Source organism: Quercus lobata, chromosome 11 (assembly GCF_001633185.2).
Source record: "Quercus lobata isolate SW786 chromosome 11, ValleyOak3.0 Primary Assembly, whole genome shotgun sequence".
In the NCBI taxonomy this organism is placed as follows: Eukaryota; Viridiplantae; Streptophyta; class Magnoliopsida; order Fagales; family Fagaceae; genus Quercus; species Quercus lobata.
This window is the reverse complement of record NC_044914.1, coordinates 1637636-1662250: the sequence shown is the minus strand read 5'-3', so window position 1 is coordinate 1662250 and position 24615 is coordinate 1637636. Positions and strand designations below refer to the sequence as shown.

General features: G+C 34.7%; 1 protein-coding gene and 1 long non-coding RNA gene across 6 annotated transcripts; one reads left to right on the top strand and one right to left on the bottom strand.

Moving 5' to 3' along the window:
* Positions 1–12451: 12451 nt before the first annotated feature.
* LOC115968579 lies at positions 12452–22174 on the bottom strand. Of its 5 annotated transcripts, XR_004086775.1 has the most exons (8): positions 21714–22174; positions 21009–21120; positions 20830–20923; positions 20208–20326; positions 20039–20122; positions 19650–19748; positions 19503–19560; positions 12452–12843 (listed from the first exon to the last, which is right to left on the bottom strand). It is a non-coding gene; the product is annotated as an uncharacterized LOC115968579 (long non-coding RNA). The 5 variants fall into 5 exon arrangements; XR_004086777.1 differs by lacking the exon at positions 21009–21120 and having other exon boundaries at positions 12452–12915; positions 21714–22167; XR_004086774.1 differs by lacking the exon at positions 21009–21120 and having other exon boundaries at positions 20830–20928; positions 21714–22166.
* On the top strand, positions 14339–19125 carry LOC115968578. The gene is made up of 2 exons (XM_031088000.1): positions 14339–15281; positions 18885–19125. Exons 1-2 carry the CDS (start codon positions 14361–14363, stop codon positions 18942–18944), a joined length of 981 nt encoding a protein of 326 aa, XP_030943860.1. The 5' UTR covers positions 14339–14360; the 3' UTR covers positions 18945–19125.
* Positions 22175–24615: the final 2441 nt, after the last annotated feature.

Genomic DNA, 24615 nt, shown 5'->3' with positions numbered 1-24615 from the left:
TTAGGAAGAGGAAAATCTGAGCATTGGGTGTAAAAACCTCTCCCCTGACCACCCGTTGGAAATCTCCACTAGAATGAATAGTTGCAATACATGGACGAACATAAACCCTCCAAGCCTATTTCTCCTTGTGTATTTAAGCCCTCGAACGTCTAGCTAGCAACCAACTTTACCAAGTATTTTCTTCATCTAGCTCATCGAAGACCTCCATTGAAGCACCAATGGAAACACCACCAATAGAGATTGGATTTGAATGTGGCTTCTCAAGTTTCCATAAGCTTTCTCTCACTCACAAGGTCTGTGTTTACGGGTGAGGAAATGGTTTACAAAATCTCAATCAAATATTGAAGAGATGAAAAAGAGAGGGTGGAATGAGTTTTTGTCAAGACAAAGGTTCTCTCTTTTCTTACATTCAATGTTGGCCTCTCTTGGATGCCTCTCTAGATTTCTAGGGTTTGTTTAACCCCTATCAGAAGCCCTTGCCATGCCTCAGTGTGTGCGTGCTGGCAAAAATACATTAACCAGGATCAATCTAGGAAGCAAAGTATAGAGATCAAGCAACTCGCTACCTGGACATGCCCTAAGGTCGCATGGTAGTCACGAGATGCACAGTCAACACTCTAATCTAGACTTCCTGCCACGTGGATCTCGCAGGCTAGCTAGGTCACCTCGAGGTCACTGATCCATGCAACTTTCCAAAGGTGAGGGAGAGTCTTAAGTACATCTACTACAAACAACAATTAAGTCCTGTTTATTGCATGCATGCATTCTCACGATTATTATCATTAAAATCCAATCACATTATGCCACATAATTAATTATTTTCAATCTTTTTACGAACGAATGATAATTAATTAGTGATAATCACTTGTGTTTCACCTTGATTCATCTGGATTCATGTTAACCGTTAATATTTTAATCATATATAACTTTTAATCTGATGGTTCGATTTAATAAGCACATGATATATCATATTGATCGTTACTACAAGATTTACTTTCAATGATGCATCAAAAGATTGAAAGGTCTAAAATACGATTTTCCCCTTACATTGCAAAATGACTATTTTGCACTTGTAGTGAGATTAAACGAAGGTTGTAAAATGGAATGTTTACAGAATGACCCTTATTAACAAAGCTTAAAAAGTGAATGTCAATATAAAAAGAAGACACTTATATTTTGTGACTAAAGTTTAACCGAAACCAATTGGAGGAGGTGCATTAATTGTGCTTTGGAATTTCTTATCTATGTGATAGGAGAAAACCTTGATGAATCATGTTTTAGAACAACTTTGTTGTATTACAAGGAAGTTCTAAATGTCAATTACCGTTGGGGATTTTGGCTTTTGATTACCACTAGGTTTATTTATTTATTTATTTATTTATTTTTAGACACTTTTCTGTAACACAAGGTAATCTTGAAATGTTGCGAAAAAGTTCTAATTGCCATGAACAATGTCGAAATTCTATTGGATCTTGCAAGCATGAGTCATTCATAGATGATAAAGTTGTTATGATTTGATTTTTAAGAATTATTGACTGCTTAGGGAAATTTACAAGGTTTGTTCTCCTTGACTGACTCAAGAAAAATAATTGCCATGCATAAACCTTGTTTGTAGAGGGGCATTTGGAATGTTCAAGTCTTGATGATTGATAGGGCATTGATCTTGAAAAAAATTCATTAGATTCTAAGCTTAATCGGCTTGTAAAGGCTTTTAAGTCCAGAATCTTGTATTTTGGAGATCCTTCCTTAATGAATTTTGATTCTGAATATTTATTTGATAAAGATTTGTTATGAATACTTTTTTTGAAGATATATTCACAAAGATTTTTATAGTTGAGATTTTTCAGTGAATAAAATATTCAATAAAAAATTCCTAATCATATAGATTCGTAATTCATGCAACTCATTTCGTAAAAATAATCTATAATTTCATTTTTCTTAAAAAAAAAAAAAAAAAAAAAAACCAAGAGAGATGCAATGGCCATGAATTCTCCGTGGCTTTGTAGTAGTAGCAATTCTACTTTTTTTAGGGGCCTGGTGCACAGTCATAGCTGGTATCATCTGTTACTCTCTCTTTCTCTCATCATTTTAGACTCTCTCACTTTATTACTCTCATCTCAGAATTCTTAATTCTTACTTTATCTCTTGTCAATCCGTTTTTGCCTTTTTATTTTATTAGAAGAAAGAAATTATAAAATTTCATATATTCAAGGTTTTTTTTTTTTTTTTTTTTTTTTTTGTGATTGCGATATATTCAAGTTATGTTTTATTATGTTTTTTATAATATAAATTTTTTTTAATGACTACTCTAAAAAATATAATTTTCTTGAGAAAAAACTTGAGACAAAAAGCCATAATGGCTTTGGCAGGCTTCAAGTTTGATTAAAATATATGAGTTTTTTGTTTTGTTTTGTTGGAAAGTTTGAGTTTTTGTTTTTGTTTTTGTTTTTTGTTTTTTGTTTTTTTTAAATACCCATTCTTTTTGGCTTATGTAAATGAATTTATGATGCACCATAATCTTATTATTTTATTATAAAAGAAAAGTTGGGATTTAAAGAACTTGATACTGCAAATATTTCTAAGAATTCTAGAGGATTTTGATCCTTCCACCATAAAATTTTTAAAATGTTAATCATTCACAATTAAATGTAATAGTAATGATTTTACCACACCATCAATTCTCTAAATATAAGCAAACTATAATTACATGTTGAAGTAAAAAAAATTAAATTAAAAATTAATTTTAAATTGTTAAGATTTTAAGAATTCATTGAATAATATATATAAATATATATATATATATATATATATATATTAATAGGTAAAGTTTAAAGAAAGTTCAATTAGAATTTGAAATTAGAATCAAATTTTGCACTATGTGTCTAAATTTATGTAGGGACCACACCATAATTATCCACTTAAGTTTTTTAATTTTTGTGCCAAGTGAGTTAATGAGTAAAAAATACTAAGAATCTAATATTAATAAACTATGAAATTTAAATAAATAAAAAACCAATCACATATACTGAATAAAAATCATTGCACAACAAAGATCACCACACGTTTTATCTTATTAAAAATTAGAAGAAAAAAAAAAGATCATAAGTAGTATTAAATTTAGATAATAATAATTTGAAAGATGATTAATCCCTTGGTGTCCATTAGCTATAGAATCTCCAAGTTGCTTGTAATGCTACTTTTGAAGCAATATAAAGATCTTAAGGGAAAAAAGAGCATTGCATAAGAAACACATGGTTCATGTGGTTCAACTTTTGGGCTACACTCACGAGTCAAAGATGGCAAGAATTATTTGACAATGATGAGAGAATGATAGAGAAAGTTCAATTAAAATTTGAAATTAGAATCCGAAATTAGAATCCAATTTTGCGTCATGTGTCTAAATATATGTGAGAGCCACACTATAATTATCTACTTAAGTCTTTTAATTTTGTACCAGGTAAGTTAATGAGTACAAAATACTAAGAATCTAATATTAATGAACTATAAAATTAAAAAAAAAAAAAAAAAAAACTAATCACATATACTAAATAAAAATTACCGCACAACAAAAATCACCACATGTTCCATCTTATTAAAAATCAGGAAAAAAAAATCATCAGTAGTATTAAATTTAGGTAAGAATTTTAATAAGTGCCTAATTACGTTCACTTTAAAAAAAAAATAATTTGACTAATTATTTATATTTTTATAATAAAAATTGTGTTTAATTTTAAATGTATCTATACATATGCATGTGTTACATGCAATTTTTTTTAATAATTTGACTAGTTATTTATATTTTATAATAAAAATTGTGTTGAATTTTAAGTGCATCCATGCGTTTGCATAAATTACATGCTAGTACAATATAAAAGAAATGGCCATATATGGGGTTTTGTCTTAGAAAAGAATGGTCTCCATATTCTTCTTATTAATAATATATATTAATTGTAACGATTTGATCCTAATCATCTGCATGGAAGGAGCAAAGTGAAATATACAAGTTTACAAGCTTACTATTTGTTTTTTCTTAATTAAATATACAACATATATTAAAAATGATATTAGGACGAGAGAAACAACATCATAGTAAACACACGAGGAGAATGGATGGAATGGGTAAAGTCAAAATTGGTGAGCCGAATTTCATCTTCTCAACCAAAATCCTTAAATCCGATCCTCACACAAACAACACTTCATGGCCAAAATACAATAGAAAGAGAGAGAGAGAGAGAGAGAGAGAGAGAGAGAAGGACATGCAACTACTTTACCCTTTTTTTCCACAACCTCACTCAGTCTCCACTCTTTTAAGTCTCAACCATCCTCAAATTCGTAGGTTCAGTTTATACTTATTAATCTATCCCCATCCCCATCCCCATCCCCATCCCCAACCCCATATCTCCACGGTGTACCAAAAAATAGACTACTTACAATATTTGTTGCTACAACAACATAGACAAAGACATATTAATTACTTTATTTATGACCCTTCTTCGTATGGCTCCTAATATACTTGACCCCATAACATATAAATCAAAAAATGTGTCTGCTGACTCTAGAGTCTAGTCAAACATTTTTATTGGCTACATAAAAAAATATCTAAAGAATCTTTGTTTCAAAATTTGAATCTCTCTTCTTCTTCTTCTTTTTTTTCCTTGTTTGGTAATGATAAATACCTGGGTTTTCTTCTCTTTACAGAAATGAAATTTATTTTTATTATTATCTAATTTTTTTCCCCTATTAAGTTATTTCAACTTATTAAAAAATTGAAATTTTTTTTTGAGAGAGTTTCAATCTATGGCATCCGCTTTTAATGATAGCTTTTTATCATCAAACTAAGGGTTCAAGACACCAATCGGTTTTTGGTGTAAACGGAAATTGAATCTCAAATCTCTTATTCAACCGTCAAAGATTTTACAAGTTGAACTAACTGTAACCTACAAAAAATTGAAACTTTTAACTCAATAAGGCACAAGTACAACATATTAAAACTGTGGCAACAACTAGGGAAGCCAACCAAACGGGCCAAGCCATGATCCAAACTCCAAAGGGAAAAAGCAATTGTCATTTGCCAAATTTGAGCTCTCTCTCTCTCTCTCTCTTCCTTTCACTTCAGGCTTCTGGGTTGCCCACATATTAGGCCCTAATGGGCTAGTAGTCCACTTCACTGAGTTACGGCTACTCAGCCCAATAAGTTATACAACTCTTTGTCACACTGGGTTACTTATAACTCTTATAAAAGAAACAATATTCCGGGTAATTAAGATTGTGAATCTCGCTCATAATTAAGATTGTGAATGAATCAAGTTGTTTATGAATATCTTGAACTCAACTAAGAAAAAAACTTATTTATGTTCGTTTGTTTAGCAAACAAGCCAAACTCAAGCTCAAGTTTATGTTCAATTATTAAATAAGCCAAGTTCAAACATAATAATATGTTTATAAAGAAGCTTGTGAACATAGAACTCAATTTAATTATATATAATATTATATTTTGGGGTAATTACACCCAAACTTAAAGGAGAAAAAAAAGATTTTTTTTTTTTTTTTTCCAAATGGCCTTAAATATCAAACATTTTTGTTAGTTGTTAGGTTTCAAAATAATGTTGGAAACTAACATCTCAAGTTTTTAAAACTCAAAATCCAGTTACAACTCGAGTTTTAAAAACTCGATTTTTGGTGTTTGTCATACCCTTACGTGAAAAAATTTTCCACATGGACCAAATTTAGCCATGTAGAAATCAAGTTCATAAGACTCGAAATCTGCACACTATACACCCTCAGCTACATTCAAACGCCTCACTCAAACACTCTCAGTCTCTCAGTCTCTCAAACACTCTCTCAAAGTTCAAACACTCTCATTCAAACACCCAAATCAGTCACCCTCAACCCCTCGGCGTGCAACAAAACTCATCCTCACCCTCAAACGCTCTCCTCTTTCCTCACAATCGGCTTCAGACGATCCCCTCACCCATAACTTCAAAATCCCTTTTGTCCCTACCAACGGAACTTCAGATTTTTTCAAGTTTAAAGGCTTCTCATTTGTATGTTCATTTATAGAGAATTGAGAAATGATGAATAATTTGTGATGTGGTAAAGGTACTTTTTCTTATAAAAATTTAAGCTTTTTAAATAATTATTCCATCTAGGTTTCTTTTTTTTCTCTACAAAATTTGGCCTTTTTTGGTTTATTTTGTGAGATTGTAGCTTTTGATATGAGGAATCTGCATTGAAATTAGTGACCGTTTCCTACATTTTTAGTTGGGTAGTTTTAGATTTTTTTTTTCATTTTTGAAAATCTTTCCTTTTTCTTTTATTTAATTTGTTCTTTTTGTAATAAATTTTGTAATTTTTAGCTGAAATATTGTTGTAATGTATTTAAAATTTTCATATATAATTAAAAGAACAAGTATCATTGCATTTAAGTTTGTTTGTAATTTTGAGGATCTTTGTAGCTACAGTGGTGAATTTGTGTAAAGACCTTATCTGTTCCTTAAAGATGACAACATTTCACATAATTTGCAAATCTGGGTTTGCAAGCATTCATATGCAAGTTTAAATAAGAATCCATTAAGGAATGTTAAAAGTTTGATATCCAATTGATCAAACTTTTGTTGAATAATATTAAAAATATTGTGTAATGTGTACTAATCTACCCTTTGCTTAAGGGAAAGTTTCCAAAATTATCTTATTTCATAATTAAAATTCATAATTTTTTAATTTTGAATTAAAGTGTATTTTAAAATATTAAATGTGAGTTTTTTTTCTTTTTTTCAATGGGTAATAGAGATATTTTTCATTGCAAGTGTTTTGATGCTTGATAAATTTGCATTTTTATTCTAAATTTATCATTTATTTTCTTACTAACCATGGTTAAATTTTTGTAAAGAGATTCTTATAAAAATTCAGAATATTTCATTATTAATATAAACAAAGTAGTGCGAAGATACACTGCTTGAAATGGAGGAGCAACACCACAAGGGTGGTGTTGCTCCTCCATTTCAAGCAGTGTTGCTAAGCTTCTCTTCGTTTGTCAGAAAAGTATTTGGGGTTTGAAATAGAGAAAATTTGGGAAATTTTTTTATTAATTTTAGAGTTTTGGGCTTTGAATTAGAAATTTATGTGGCAATGAGAAATGTGGCTTGATTTGATATGAGTCGAATGGGGTTCTTGTTGTTGTGGTTCTAAGAATGGATGTGCTAAAAGTTGTGGAAGCTGGTTGTGTGGTGGAGAAAGGTGGTTGTTAACGGTTAATTTGTGGTATTATTTTCTATTTGTCTTATAAAAGTTGTGAAAGTATATTTGAAATTCATAAAATTTTTGAGTTTTATATAATAATAATAATTAATATTTTAATTAATTATAGTATCATTACGTCTCAACCTTTGGTCCAACAAACCTCTCTATTTTCCAGTTATTTCAATGCTTTAGTTTTTAGAACCATACCTATAAATTAGAATAAGGGGGAGATCGGTTTAATTTCTGGCCTAGAAGTCCAAAGATGTCTTTGAATTTTTCCCAAAAAATAAAAGAAAATTCACTTTAAAAAACAATAATATATATAACCAAAGCCTTGACTTTTTATTGACATCTCTAGAGCTTGCCACATCATTATCATTTATTTTTTAAATAAAATTATTTTTGTTTAGTCCAAACTTAACAAGGATTGAAACTCTATCTCTCTAACAAATCCAACTTAAATTCAAACTCATCAATATCATTTTTGTTTAAACTCATCATTATAGAGGGATAGGGGGTGAGTGTAAGATATAACCTCAGGATTCTAGAGAAATTTTCGCATATAATAAGGGTGGTGCTATCTAATTGCAGGAACCTCTTGAAGCAAATCCCAAATAAGCGCGTGATTCATTCCTACCCTGAAGCCAATCAATGTGCGGATGCATTGGCCAAGTTAGGAGCGCAATACTTCACTCATTTTGTTGTTTTTTGTAACCCTCCACCTGTGGTGGAGACTTTGTTTGCTTTTGATAAAGCTAGTATGCATTGTAATAGACTTGTGAATTCGTAGTTTAATATTATATCTTGGTTTACCCAAAAAAAGAAAGAAAAAAGGGAGGTGCTAGGGCTCAAGACCATTTTAAAGGGGGAGTTGGATCATAAAGAAGAGTTTGTTCCTTTGTTTGAAGAAGAGCAATCCTACCAGACTCATTTGAGATAAGAATGGCTAAACTTATTGTCCTAGGAAGAAAGCTAATGAAAGCAAAAGGTCAAGAATATCTAGGTTTAACAGAAGTTAGTCAAAATATTGCTTTTCTCCATCGTACTATGATTGTTAGATGGCATTCCAAGCTTCTATATATATATATATATATATAACCGAAGCCTTGACTTTTTATTGACTTCTCCAGAGCTTGCCACATCATTATCATTTTTTTAAAATAAAATTATTTTTGTTTAGTCCAAACTTAACAAGGAGTAAAACTCTATCTCTCTTACAAGTCCAACTTAAACTCAAACTCATCATTATCATTTTTTTAAAACAAAATTATTTTTGTTTAATCCAAACTTAACAATGAGTGAAACTCTATCTCTCTAACAAATCCAACTTAAACTCAAACTCAAACATTAATAATTTATCTCCAAATTTGTAAGGTTAATCATGAACAACATCTAGAAATCTACGATTTGATTGTTGTAAATAGATCTTCAAGCTTGTCATGAATAATTAGTCAATAGTCTTGCTTAGTCTTGATACATGCGTAGACTTGTGCCTATATATCTTCTCACACAATTCTTTTCCTTTTTCAAAGAGCTCTACAAATGTCTATCTCTAAAAGGAAGAAAAGAGCTGAAAAAGCCTTACTTCAAAAACTAGTTTAACTAAGAAAATGTGGAGCAAATATGTATTAAAATGTATGGTGCCAAAGCCAAAGGCTCAATTGTCAAAGTTCTATCAAAATGTTTATAGCATCACTTCTCCAAAATTTGAGTTGTATTTAATCAAAAGTATGAAAAAAATGAAAGCCAAAAGAAAAGCTTTCAATCAATTGTAAACACATTAGTAAGGGGTTATATATGTTTATTTCTACAAGTGAGATAGGTCACTTGACTTTGTACTAGTTGTGTATGACTTGATTGAATTGATCATTGAAGTTTCATACTAGACTATGGACTAGTTCATACTTGATTCACACACACAACACACAAGTTTAATGTTCAATGAATGCTTATTTCATTTGTGTGTTTGCACATGTTCAAATGTGATGTGCGTGTGCTCAACTATATGTGGATCAAATCAAAAAGATTTTTGTTCTTTTTATTTGCTTTTGGAAGTGATTTGTATCACCTATGTTTTTCAAAGTTTTTTAAGTTGATTTTGTGTGAAAAACATGTTTTCTAGGTGTTTTCGTAAGTCATTTCGCGAGTAAGCTCAGTCACGAAGTTTGGACAGAGTGTTTCGCGAGAAGGGCTTACCAACGAGTTACTCGCAAAAATTCTCTGTTATTAGCAAAAACATCTCTAAGGTAATCTTTAACTCTTTTCATTGATTTTGATCCTTAAATTATGTTTTTGAGGGTTTTATGTTCATAGTTGAGAATTTTTCAAATGAGGGTTGGAAAACTTAATTTTTGTCAATCTTTTTTATTGGGTTTTGTTTTAAATGATGATTTGCTTTGGATGTTGGCCCCTTGTGGCAAAAATAACATGTATTTAGGAAAGATTCTCATATGTTCATGCATTGTTTAACATACATTTGTAGTGTGTGCACTCTAAGTGTTTGATAAAATGTCCAAATGACATTTTTTTTTTTTTTTTTGGACTCCGATGAGTACTAATTTTTGGGGATCACCATAATTATTAATGTTTATCATGTTTTGATCATTGGTTGTGTGGTTTACACACTTTGCCCCATGAGTTCTTGCTCATTCATTGGTCATGCATCTCACATGCACACTAAATGCACCATTGATGCACACACTCTATCAATTGACATGTTTTGCATTCACTCATGCTAATTTTAGACTTTTTAACACATATAACATGATCTTGTGTCTTTGTCATGCCTTGGTTTACACCTTGTTCCATTATCTTTAGCATATCATGTTTACTTTATACTTTGTAGCATTTTTTAAGAATGTTTTTTTTCTTTTGTTTGAACTTCATTTTCTCATTCATCTTGCACCCCCCATGCATCAGTACCCTTGTTCACATCTTCTTTTCTTTCCCTCCTTCCTCTTGATTCATTTGTCTATTCGTGACAAAAATGGGGAGAGTATACTAGAGAGTATACTTGAATGTTTCATCATTTCTATATGACTCATGTGCTTATTCTCAAGTAGAGAAATTCTATCTCGTGCACATTCGTAAGGGGAGAAAGTCATAGCGGAGATGCATATACCAAGGGGGAGAAGACATCTTTTATAAGAAAACTTTGTTGTGTTTTGTTTTATATTATGCTTGTTTTCTTGTTTGCTTTATGGTGCTTTGAGTTATGTTTAGTATCTATGTTTTTTTTGCTTTCATCGCATCATGCTTATGTGTTGGACATGCATAAATCCTTATGTTATTGTGCCTTTTTGGTTGCATGTTCGGATAATCGTTTGCCTTGCTATACGATCATTGTAGTCATTTTCATAAAATTGTTTTGTGTTTGATCAAGTTGCTCATATGTTTCACAACATGTTTACTTGATCGCTTTTTACTTGTTACATTATACTTGTCCTTTTATCACTTGATTCATCTTGAGGGTTTAATGCGTTTTGTGCAAGTGTTTCAGGTTACAGGTATTTTGTTCCAAGTTCATCACAGCTTTTAGATTTAGGTGTGATAAGTTTTATCATTGTTCACAAATTCACATTTAAATCTAGAGTCAGTTATAGCCTTATAAGGTGTTTTGTCAAGGAATAGCCAAATGGGAAGATTGTAAAGTTGTGATTTACAATTATGTTTTATGTTGGCTTTATGCCATGACAAAAAGTGTTGTAATTGCTTTAATTTTGTTCCTTGTATTTTGTGGGATTTTATTATATTGGGTTTAGTATTAAGTTGGTGAAAAATCGAGCATGTATTGGATGAACAAGTAGATTTCACGAGTGTCTCACGAGAAGACTACTCCCGAAAGAGCCACGTGAGAAGCACATGCTAGAAGTTGAAGAGTCGTGTCAAGCTCTTAGTTTCACAAGTGTCTCGTGAGAAGGGCCAACCTACGAGATACCTACGAAACTCTTTGCCCGGAGGATTTTAAGTGTGACTTTCTTACCTTTTACCCGTACTATATCTTCCATCATTACCCACAAAAGCATAGGAGGCCATTCAGAGAGAAAAACCCTAGATAGGTTTTCTACAACATAACTCACCAATATTTTAGAGAAAGAGCTACTCATCTTTAGTAAGAAATTATTGTAGTCTCTTCTCCTTCCCTCTCCCATTGTCATATTTTGAAAGGAGATTTGTACTCAAACACAACTCACACCTTTTTAAAGTGTAGAGAGTATTTTCGAACTTGGGAAGCTTTGAGAATTTGCCAAAAGAAGCCGGTGAGGCTTAGCGGATGCAATTGAGTGTGTTGCGAAATCCGGAGATTCAGAGAAGACAAGGCTCCGAGAAGTCAGTTGATAACAGGAACTTGGAAGGCTCAAGTACATGGGATAGATTAGGCTTGGAGGGTCTTTTTCTATTCATATATTCCAACTTTATTCTCTAGTGGATCGATTTCGACTTGGAGGGTCACGGAGAGGTTTTTTGTCGAGTTCTTCAGTTTTCTCTTCAATAACATGTTTTGGCATTATCTTGTGATTGAATCTCTCTTCCCTTACTTTTGTACTTTATTTTTATTGTTTATTGCCCATATGTATGCACTAGAGTAGATCCAGTGATTGTGCTTTATTTACTCTTGCTCCGCACTGAGATAAATTAGGGTAAAAACAATCTAGCCATAATTTAAAATTTGAGCTCTAAACAAGCTCTCGTGTTTTAGCACAAATTCGAGCTTTCAAACACTAAAAAAGCAATGCAAACTCCAATATATATATATAAATATTTTTTTTTTAAAAGCTGAGTAAAGGTATGAGCTCTTCTTAAATTATTTTCTTCTCTTCTCCTTTGTTCAAATCATGCAATGTTGTAATTTCTTAATCAATTTAAGATTTTATAAAATTATTTTATTCTACCTTACAAATAAGTAGGTTCCCGTGCTAGTATAATATAATACAGTGCCACCACTCTAGGTTTTAAAATTGGCAAGAAAAATCACATACGCGTAAAAACTCTTGACATTACAGTGGCTAGGTGCTTCAACATTCACGTACCTTTCTGATTTAATTGGATGCTAAACAACAATGATACTTTAATTATCACTTCACAATACGAGAGATGAGATTGAAAAATATCTTTAGTAATGAAGGCAAGCTTATTATATCTTTAGAAAACTAAATCAACACGAGCTAGAAAAATAATTGCTGCAACATTCCTTTCGATCGGTAGAATTGAATGCAACAAAATACAGAACATCAAAATCAGACATGAAAAGTTGAAGACAATCTACAGGGGTTTGTAACAAGTATACATGATACAAAGAATTAGTTACAACTTATAACAACAAAACATAGAGAGACTGGAGAGGGATAATCAAGATGTATACATGGAAAACGTAAACTTTTCTGCCTGTCATATGATAAATTACAAACTAAATGAAATGACCAAAAATTGCACACCTTGCCCACCAACATACACATGGAAACAAATAGAATTCAATTGTAATTTAGCTCTGTAGTATCTAAAATATCACTCCTTAAAATGGCAGCTCAGATAGTAAATACCAAAATGAGTTGGTTCTTAGTTTAAAAGGCACGATACGATAATATGTATAACTTTGTAGCTAGCCTGCATTGCAGATCAAGAACTATGTCAACTTCGGACTTTGGTTTTCTCATGTTTCCCATTTTGGATTAACAGCTGGTATGCCAACATAACAAATTAACAAAAGCACAAAATAAAACAATTATGAGAATGCATTCAAGAAACACGATAAGAATAATGCCCATCTCTACAGTGTGTAAACAAAGGTAATGGAGTATTGGGTATTTTATACTTTTTCTTTTGTCAAGGTGCACAATACTAAAACTGCAAATATATACCTCTATAACATCAGAATCTGAGTAGCCAAAACCTAGTGTTGCATAAACTTAGCTTGCCAAGCTGCTAAATCGTTTATTTACTAGCCAAATTTCGTTTTCCAAAGCATCAGGATGAACCACTCAGTTAACAGACAATGTTAGTCAAAGCCCAATACCCACGTGAATATAACTTATTAAAAACTGTGGGTTTCAATTACCTCACTTTCAAGATCAATGCCTTGTGGAAACCAGCTTTCAGAATAGACTGTGTAAATTTAGGAAAGGATTTTTTCCTGGTTAGATTTAGTAGCAGTGATGACTATGATAAGGTGTTACGTGGTGGACCGTGGTTTGTGGGAGAGCATTTTTTAGCTATCAGGCCATGGGAGCCTTATTTTAAAGCTTCAAAAGCGAAGTTGTCCTCTGTGGCAGTTTGGGTCCGTCTCCCTGAAGTCCCCATTGATTTCTATGATTTAGAAGTGTTGAAAGAGATTGGTAGAGCTATTGGACCCGTCCTCCGTATTGATTCCTACACAGCTACGGGTGCACGAGGTAGTTATGCAAGGCTATGCATTCAGGTTGATCTAGAGAAGCCTCTCATTAAATGGGTAAGGGTTGGACGAATTAACCAACAAGTCTTGTACGAAGGCATCTCCTCTTTGTGTTTTAGCTGTGGGCGGATTGGACACAAGCAAGAAAGCTGTTGTTACAAAGTTAAACCAGTGACAAAAATGGCAGATGAAACGGAACACACTCCCAACAGGGATGAAGGCCAAGAAGCCCAGTTGGATTCTAACTTTGGACCGTGGATGCTTGTCACGAGGAGAAGGGGTTCAATTCGAAATGGACGGAACAAGTCCCCACTGAAGTCCGAAACTAACCAGGAAAAGTACAAGGGTAGTTTGGTAAACCAGGATTATTTAAATGAAATGGATGATGACGTCCAAAGCAAATCCCAGAGAATAGACGTGGATGGATCTCAGCATGGAGAGGCACGTGCAGAGATAACCCAACGTTCTCATGGGAAAGACAAACCTGTATAGGATTGTGACATGGCACAATGCCAGAACACCACGGATTCAAAACAGCTCAGTAAGGCTCAGGAAAGACCGACACAATTTGAAAAGACTAGAGAAAGGGCTGGTCAGTCCTCAAGGTCTCGAAACACTAAAGGTTTAGGTGTGAAGAGCTCTAGAACTCTGAAGCGGCAGCTCTCTAGCTCTGGAACAAAAAACACCCAAGCCCAGTCAGTTTCCCCAACTGAAAGTCCCAAATCCAGAACTAATGGAACCAAGCTTCCAAGGTGCAATCCAAGTGCAGCGGCCGAGCTGGGCGATATGGTACAGGAACATGGCAGTGGGGATTCCAGATGTGATAATAGAGCAGATAAGGGCATCTCCAACGTTGTCGATGGGGTGGCACGAAGAAGCACTGAAGAACGCCTGGAAGCAGATTTTTCCTCTAACACCGACCAGCTCCAGAACAGGGCTCCTAAACTTGGACCATCCAGCGTGGGGTCTCACTCCCAACCCGTGGTGGAAGTTCATCACGGATACTCCTCTGCTGTCTTGGGAGGAAGCGGAGAGATTGAGCAAATATCTAAGGCCATCAGTGGTGCCCCACTATGACGAATCAGGTTGGGTAATTCAGGAGAGGAAGATTGTAGACTCCAGGGGGATGGCTTTAGCTCACATGGGGAACCATCCGTCCTTGAAGCTGATCCAAGTTCTAGCACCCGTGCAGAAGTGCGACCTTCTCATCTGTTGCAATGAGGAGATTCTCGGCATCCTTCGATACATGATGATATGGAAACCGGAATGGACTACGTCCAAAGACCTGTTGAGGAGTCCGGGTTGGAGCATGGTAGATGCAGCTATGATGAATCCTAGCTCATCGGAAACTCCCCTAAGACAATTCGTCAAGATGAATATTCTGATGTGGAATTGCAGAGGGGCCTTAAATCCTGATTTCAAAAGGAGAATTTTTGAGATGGCCGTTAATCATCAGCCTTCTATAATGGTTATTTCTGAGACTAGAATTGGAGGTGAAAGGGCGGAGAGGATCATAGAGGGTCTTCCATTTGATGGGTTCATAACTACTGATACCATAGGGTATGCTGGCGGTCTATGGGTTTTATGGAAGAAAGTTGATGCGGAGGTGACAATGCTAGCTTCCACGGAGCAGGAAATACATGCTACTGTTAAGGTATGTTCTTCTAACCTTACTTGGCTAATTTCTGCAATATATGCCAGCCCTAGACTAGCTGAGAGAAGGTTACTATGGTCAAACCCTTCTGTGGTTGCTAAGCTCCGTAAACTCCCCTGGCTTCTTTTGGGGGATTTTAATGAAGTTTTATGTGGGGAGGAAAAGTTTGGGGGTAGATAGGTGAATATAAATAGGGCCATGGAATTCAAAGATTGCATTGATACATGTAATGTGATAGACCTGGGGTTTGCTGGCCCCAAGTATACATGGACAAACAAAAGACCTTTATCGGATTTGATTCTTGAAAGGATTGATCGGTGTTTTGCTAATCCGGAGTGGAGACTCTTATTTCCCGAAGCAACTGTTACCCACTTACCCCGTACTTTCTCTAATCACCATCCAGTCTTAGTGGAGCTTTGAAATTCTAGGACTAACCATGGGAGTAAGCCTTTTCGCTTCCAAACTATGTGGTTACTCCATCCAGAATTCCATAAAGTAGTCCAGGATGCCTGGAGCGTAAGGGTGAGTCTCAATGGGGCTATTTCTGGATTCACCAATAAAGCTAGGAAGTGGAATGTTGAAGTGTTTGGTAATCTCTTTGCTAGGAAAAGAAGAGTTTTAACAAGGCTGAATGGGACTCAAAAAGCCTTAGCTGATAATCCGAGTGACTTTCTGCTCCAGTTAGAAAGGAAATTAATTGAGGATTACTCCCTGATCCTTCTACAGGAAGAGGAGTTTTGGGCGCTTAAATCTAGGCTTAATGCAGCCACTTTTGGGGACAGAAATACTGCATATTTTCATGTCTCCGCAATGGTTAGGAGACACAGGAACAAGATAAGGTGCATTAAAAACAGGGAAGAGGAATGGTTACACGAGGAAGAGAAAATTAAGGAGCACATTCAGCAGAATTTTATTAAACTTTACACTACGGAAATGGAAGTTTCCAATATGAATGCTTGGTCTCTGGATCATTCCCGCTTCTATTTCTCTAATGAGGAGTAGGAGCTAATTGGAAAGGAAGTTTCGGATGAGGAAATAAGGAAAGGCCTTTGGGCTCTCAAGCCCTTTAAAGCTCCAGGTGCTGATGGGTTACACGCTGGATTTTTCCAGCATTTTTGGCATGATGTAAAGAACTCTGTTTATGCTGAAGTTAAGAATATTTTTGCTCAAGGGATTATTCCGGGATACCTCAATGAGACTTTGATCACCCTTATCCCGAAATGCAAGAATCCTGAAACCATATCCCAGTACAGACCTATTGGCCTTTGTAACTCGATCTATAAAGTGGTATCAAAAATCCTGGTTGAGCGTATCAGACCTTTCCTAAAGGAAATCATTTCGCCAGTCCAGTCAGCCTTTGTTCCTGGGAGAAGAGGCTTAGACAATGTGCTTATTGCTCAGGAGCTTATTTATGCAATGGATAGAAAGAAAGGTAAAACTGGTTGTATGGCTATAAAAATTGACTTGGAAAAGGCCTACGACAGATTGGAATGGAGCTTCATCTATAAAATCCTACGAATCTTCCGCTTTCCTCAGAATATCATCAAGCTCATCATGAGCTGTGTCTCTTCTACGAGTATCTCTATTTTAGTTAATGGGGGTAAACTTGATTCATTTGCTCCATCCCGTGGCATTAGGCAGGGCGACCCCCTTTCCCCATACTTATTCATACTCTGTATGGAATATCTTGGCTACCTAATTGAGGAAAAATGTATTGATGGCAGTTGGTCCCCAATCAAAGTCTCTCGCGGGAATGTAAGTATATCTCACCTTATTTTCGCCGATGATCTTATTTTGTTCACTGAAATAAATGATGAGGCTTGTGAAGCGATCTCTAATGTCCTTCAAACTTTCTGTGCTGAATCTGGTCAGAAGGTGAATATGGAGAAATCCAGAATTTATTTCTCAGCTAATGTAGATGCGGAAAAGAAGGAAGAGATATGTGACATGTTGGGATTTCAATCCACAAATGCTTTCGGGAAATATCTTGGCTTTCCAATCAAAAATAAAGGGGCAGGAAGAGGCCAGTTCAATTTTGTGGTTGAAAAAGTAATGGAAAGGCTGGCTGGATGGAAGATGAAGTTTTTATCCTTTGCTGGCCGAGCTGTGCTAGTTAAAGCCGTTATGTCAGCTATCCCGAGCTACGTGATGCAAGGGTTAGCTCTCCCAACCCATCTATGTGAGAAGCTTGATAAAGTGAACCGGGACTTCCTGTGGGGATCAACCTGTGAAAAAAGGAAGCTTCATCTAGTTGGCTGGAATAAAATAATCAAGTCTAAAGAAGAAGGGGGGCTTGGGATTCAGATGGCGAAAGCAAAGAACATTGCTTTGTTGGCTAAATTAAATTGGAGGATGTACCAGGAGAAAGAATCCCTATGGGCGAAAGTCATTCTAAGGAAATATTGTGCTGCTTCAAGAGGTCGATCTATAGACCCGGATAAGCTGCCTTCGTCGCCCAATTGGAACGCCATTAAGGCTGGATTCCCAGTTTTTGCAAAGGGAATTGGCTGGAGTATTGGTAATGGAGAAAAGATTAGGGTGTGGCAAGACAGTTGGATTAAAGGTGCGGCCCTAAGAGAGCTGATTGAAGGTCCTTTAACAGCTACTGAGACTGATCTTACAGTTTCAGAACTGAAGCAAAATCAGATTTGGAATTGGAACTTGATCTCATTTGAGCTTCCTCAATCTATTAAGGACAAAATAAAAGCGGTCCCATTTCAAATCTACGGCACAGAAGAAGATACTATTATTTGGAAAGTTGCCAATGATGGTGATTTTTCCACAAAATCTGCTTATCAGCTTGCTCTGCCTAGTGATGCTCCTGGTTCCCCCTTTACTGGGAATTGGATTTGGAGAATGGACTTGTTGCCAAAAATCACTAACTTCCTGTGGCTCTACTTGCACAATAGTGTACCAGTGAGAGATGTGTTGACAAACCGTGGCATCAGTGGTAGTAATGTTTGCCCGGTATGTGGTTGTCAAGGTGAGACCATAATACACTTGCTCCGAGATTGTGATTTTGCCAAATTTTGCTGGAGTAAGGTTCAGATACCTCACGCCGTTAAGGCCTCATTCAATGCGGAATTGGCTGATTGGCTTCGCCTGAACTGTCAGAGCAAAGAGGTTCATCAATCCTCTCTGGTTCATCTGGAAACACCGGAATAAAGTTTGTTTTTAAAATATCCCCCTAAATCTGAACTTACACAAATCATGCATTAACCAGGCCTTGGAATTCTTTTTCTGTGTTGCGAAAACTAGAAGCCAAAAACAGAGTATTATGATTCCAATCAAATGGCTTAAACCTCCCATTGGTTGGATGAAACTCAATACAGATGGGGCTTCTCTAGGCAATCTGGGTGCTGCTGGAGCTGGGGGGTTAATTAGAAATTCTTCAGGGGAATGGGTTAAAGGCTTCGCTAGGTCCGTTGGTTTTGCCACAAGTATCACTGCTGAATTCTGGGCATTAAGGGATGGCCTTATCCTTGCCTCTCAGCTGGGATTACAAAATATTAAAGTTGAAATTGATGCAAAAGTAGTTGTGGATTTGGTGCAGTCCAATTCTGTTGTTAATAATTCTTTCCTTCCTTTGCTAAATGACTGCAGATCCCTCCTACGAAGCTTCCATCAGGTCAGCGTAAGTCACACATTCAGAGAAGCGAATAGATGTGCGGATGCCTTGGCAAGAAGAGGGTGTTCTCTCCAGGAAGATTTTGTAATTTTTGATTGTCCGCCATTTGTAGAAATTGAATCCTATGTAACTACAGATGCTAATGGCATGTATTATGGTAGACTTACTACCGCTACTCTGGCCACTGTGGCTCCTTAGTTCTTGTTAATGTATTTTCCCTTTAACCAAAAAAAAAAAAAAAAAAAAAAACTTATTAAAAACAGACACTCATACACTCACACACATGTTGGATGCTTAGGGTTCTGAAAACTGTGCACTGCATGGATGACCAATCCAAGAGACTGTCCATTCATTGGAATGCCCCAGCTATGAAAGGCGAGTTAAAGCAGATGCAAGAAACTAGGATTTGCAAAATTGTGATGCATTTAGAAGTTCATCATTAGTTACTCTTGGTAGACTAGAGTTGATGCGACATACATGTTCATTAAGTTTATTATTAAAAGGCTTCAGCATCTGTGTAAAAGAAATGCCCAATAAAGCATTTTCCACAAGCCAGTAATAGTCATTTTAGTGTGCATTATGAGTCCACGTACCTCAATCTACAGGTTCTGATGTTTGAGACTGTTGCTCCTCAATTAAAGCTTGAACTCTCTGCGGTAGATACAAGACACATATACATATGAAAAGAAAAAAAAAGCAGTCAAATTATAGCGTGAATAATCTTTGCATTAGTTTTCTACCTTCACAGAACTTCCAACCTCCTCTAGTTTTTGTAGTAGTATTAGGTCCCCAGATTGTGGAATGGAATCATGCCTGAGAGATTTTGATGGGGAAACCAGCTGTTGACAAAAGTGAGACATAACATAAGGAAACAGGAGGTGAGAGGAGGGACTTCAAGAAGACAAAGTTCAAAAAGTACAATCAATAAGAGGGCTTAGTTAGCCTTTTTATTTCCCTACAGGGTTTCTGGTTTATTACTAAAAAGTCTAAAATGCCATAATCTTGATTGTGCAAGAATAACAAAAGTAACATAATTGAACCTATTAACCAGAATAGAATTAAAGATGACACTGGTTAATGCTTTTCTAATAGTATGTTGGCAGAACCAAGAATACAATGAGTGACTTACTCTAAAGTTTGGAACATCTTCAATTGTGGAAACTTGTCGAGAGAAACCCTCACATCTCATATTTGCAAGAAGCATTAGAACAGCCTGAAAAGTGCATCAAAGGATATAAAGGAATTCAAATCTATCAACCAGAAGTCACCAGACAAATGCGATTTAAAATAAAGACTACCTTCCTGAAAGCACGTGGATTTCCAATACCCTGTATTTGAACATCGTCACTTGGGGGCCTTCTTACACCAACATTTTCAATTCTAAGAGAGTAGACACCAAAGAGGGATTGCAAATATCCTGAAAATAACAAAAAAGAACCCTAAATATTACTAGGATTGAGTTAATGGGAGACGATACAATTGAAAATTGAAATATGTATCCACATATTGTATGTGGTTGCAATTATACATTTTGTTCAAATTTAGGCATCAGACTTTTGATTGAGTTTTGGGCAAAACAAAAATTGGAAATTTAAAAACATAATTAACAGTGGACTTTTTACTTGAGCATCCAGGTTCTATCAGACCCAATTTTAACAACTACTAGGTCAAAGTCAACAAAATGTAAGCTTTATAAGGCTACAAAATGTAAAGCTCTTGTACTTCAATTATTCCGATGTACACTCAACCTTGAGCTGGAAAATCAGTCCTCATCGATCATTACTTGTTTTTGTTTTGGGCAACTACATAGCAGTTTGCCATTACATAATCCTAATTAAAGAGCTTGACTGATAGAAACAGTCAGCAAAAGAATATTAATAAGTTATGGAATAATGCAAAAGAACAATGCAAACACTTTACCTTGTTCAATTACAAGGTCAGAAACTGAAGGCAACAAGACATGCTTCTCTTTTTTCAACACTCCAAAGCATGGAAATGGCACTGGCTTTGTAACCTAAGCTAGAGAAAACAAAGTATTATCCACTTGAATCATTCATTTTTTATTCCAAATAGCATCAAAACTATTATCTTAATTCCACCTGAGAAGAATGATCAATTCACGAGTCACTAACTCTATATTTGACAAACAAAGGTCAATATATTGGCATTCAACACTCCAAAGCACGGAAATGGCACTGGCCTCGTAATCAGCTAGAGAAAACAAAGTATTATCCACTGGAATAATTCATTCTTGAGTCCAAATAGAATCAAAACCATTATCTTATTTCCACCCGAGAAGAATGAACAATTTATGAGTCACCAACTTCATTTGACAAACAAAGATCAACATGTTGGCACACCGATCCAATAAAAAAAAAACGATGAACTACTACAAAGTTCATCAAAAGAACTCAGCACAACAACTTTGACAAGTGATACCCAATAAAACCTTGTTCGCTAGAGCTTTTTTTTCCAGTTTATTCAGCTTATGTACAATTTTTTTAAAGCTTTTACATTTTATAGGTACAATTATACTTTTACCCAGTTTATTTTTCAAGCCCAGAATACCAATGAAAATAATCTCCTCACAAAACGAGCAAAATAGTATTTCCTTTCAAACCAGTTTGGAAAAAAATTTCCTTTTATCCATTACATGACAATTCAACCAATCATGATTCACTTAAAATACTCTTAATTTAGATGACCCAATTCACCTATGAAGCTCCTTTTGCTAACATTAATTAATTTGCAATGATCCCAACAATGAAAAAAAAAAAAAGCAAGACATGGGGTTGTGAAATTACCTTGTAAACAATGGAATTCGGAGTGAGAAAGAGCTTTTGTTTACATAAGCTTTCTCTCACTCACAAGGTCTGTGTTTATGGGTGAGGAAATGGTTTACAAAATCTCAATCAAATATTGAAGAGATGAAAAAGAGAGGGTGGAATGATTTTTTGTCGAGATAAAGGTTCTCTCTTTTCTTACCCTCAATGTTGGCTTCTCTTGGATGTCTCTCTAGATTTCTAGGGTTTGTTTAACCCCTATCAAAAGCCTTTGCCACGCCTCAGTGTGTGCGTGCTGGCAGAAATACATTGACCAGGATCAATCCAGGAAGCAGAGTATAGAGATTATGCAACTCATAACCGAGACATGCCCTAAGGTCGCATGGTAGTCGTGAGGTGCACAGTCAGCACTCTCATCTAGACTTACTGCCACGTGGATCTCGCTGGCTAGCTAGGTCACCTCAAGGTCACAAGATCACTGATCCAAGCAAATTTCCAAAGGTGAGGGAGAGGCTTAAGTACATCTACTCCAAACAACAATTAAGTCCTGTTTATTGTACCCATGCACTCTCATGATTATTATCATGAAAATCCAATCACATTATGCCAAATAATTAATTATTTTTAATCTTTTTACAGATGAATGATAATTAATTAGTGATAATCACTTGTGTTTCACCTTGATTCATCTGGATTCATGTTAACCGTTAATATTTTAACCATATATAACTTTTGATCTGGTGGTTTGATTTAATAAGCACATGATATATCATATTGATCGTTACTACAAGATTTACTTTCAATGATGCATCAAAAGATTGAAAGGTCTAAAATACGATTTTTCCCTTACATTGCAAAATGACTATTTTGCACTTGTGATGAGATTAAATGAAGGTTGCAAAATGAAATGTTTACAGAATGACCCTTATTGACAGAGCTTAAAATGTGAATGTCAATGTAAAAAGAAGACACTTATATTATGTGACTAAAGTTTAACCGAAACCAATTGGGGGAGGTGCATTAATTGTGCTTTGGAATTTCTTATCTATGTGATAAGAGAAAATCCTGATGAATCATGTTTTAGAACAACTTTGTTGTATTACAAGGAAGTTCTAAATGTCAATTACCGTTGGGGATTTTGGGTTTTGATTACCACTAGTGTTTTTTTTTTTTTTTTTTTTTTTTTTTTTTTTTTTAATTTATAAAGACACTTTTCTGTAAAACAAGGTAATCTTGAAATGTTGCGAAAAAGTTCTAATTGCCATGAAAAATGTTGAAATTCTATTGGATCTTGCATGCATGATTCATTCATAGATGATAAAGTTGTGATGATTTGATTTTTAAGAATTATTGACGGCTTAGGGAAATTTACAAGGTTTGTTCTCCTTGACTGACTCAAGAAAAATAATTGCCATGCATAAACCTTGTTTGTAGAGGGGCATTTAGAATGTTCAAGTCTTGATGATTGATAGGGCATTGATCTTGAAAAAAACTCATTAGATTCTAAGCTTAATCGGCTTGTAAAGGCTTTTAAGTCCAGAATCTTGTATTTTGGAGATCCTTCCTTAATGAATTTTGATTCTGAATATTTATTTGATAAAGATTTGTTATGAATACGTTTTTTGAAGATATATTCACGAAGATTTTTATAGTTGAGATTTTTAGTGAATAAAATTTTCAACAAAAAATTCATTCAAAAACAAAAAATAAAAAACTCCTAATCATTTAGATTCGTAATTCATGCAACTCATTTCATAAAAATAATCTCTAATTTCATTTTCCTAAAAAAAAAAAAAAAAAGATACCAAGAGAGATACAATGGCCATGAATTCTCCGTGGCTTTGTAGTAGTAGCAATTTTACTCTTTTTAGGGGCTTGGTGCACAGTCGTAGCTGGTATCATCTGTTACTCTCTCTCTCTCTCTCGTCATTTCAGAGTCTCTCACTTTATTACTCTCATCTCAGCATTCTTAATTCTCATTTTATCTCTCGTCAATCCATTTTTGCCTTTTCATTTTATTAGAAGAAAGAAATTATAAAATTTCATATATTTGAGGTTTTTTTTTTGTGATTGCGATATATTCAAGTTATGTTTTATTATATTTTTTATAATATAATTTTTTTTTAATGACTACTCTAAAAAAAATTCTTAGAGCCGTCACGGCTCTCACATAGCTTTAGATATTGAAGAGAGAAAGAGAGGGGAAATGAAAATATAATTTTCTTGAGAAAAAACTTGAGACAAAAAGCCATAATGGCTTTGGCAGGCTTCAAGTTAGATTGAAATGTATGAGTTTTTTGTTTTATTTTTTTTCAAAAAAAAAACTAATATGGTGTAGGTTGGATTTTTAAGCTTCCGCGTTAGTTGGAAAGTTTGAGTTTTTGTTTTGTTTTTTTTTTTTTTTTTTACTTTTTTTTTTTTTTTAAATACCCATTCTTTTTGGCTTATGTAAATGAATTTATGATGCACCATAATCTTATTATTTTATTACAAAAGAAAGGTTAGGATTTAAAGAACTTGATACTGTAAATATTTCTAAGAATTCTAGAGGATTTTGATCCTTCCACCATAAAATTTTTGAAATGTTAATCATTCACAATTAAATGTAATAGTAATTGTAGGGACATGATTATTCACGACCCAAGAATGACGTTGGGCTCGTATGTAAAGGGCCTGAACAACATAATTTGTAGAGTGTGGGCTTGAAAGGCCTGACCTTGGTCATTGGACAGCGGTCTAGTCGTTGTTTTATGGGAGTTCATATGAGGGTGGACCTGACGTGACTGACAGAACCTTTCTTCAGTGCGACCTATGGGGTTTTTGTCCTCGGATCCCGTCCGAGGAGCTTAGTGTTCTTCTTGTTCTCCCTTTTTTAGGACGTCTCCCTCCGGGCCCCTTTTCCTTGGTCCTTCTTCCCTTTTAT

Coding starts and splice junctions, on each gene's coding strand:
- LOC115968578 (XM_031088000.1), top strand. CDS start 14,361: ATGGAACCAAGCTTCCAAGGTGCAATCCAAGTGCAGCGGCCGAGCTGG. Junction 15,282..18,884: donor AAATACATGCTACTGTTAAG/GTATGTTCTTCT, acceptor AAATGACTGCAG/ATCCCTCCTACGAAGCTTCC.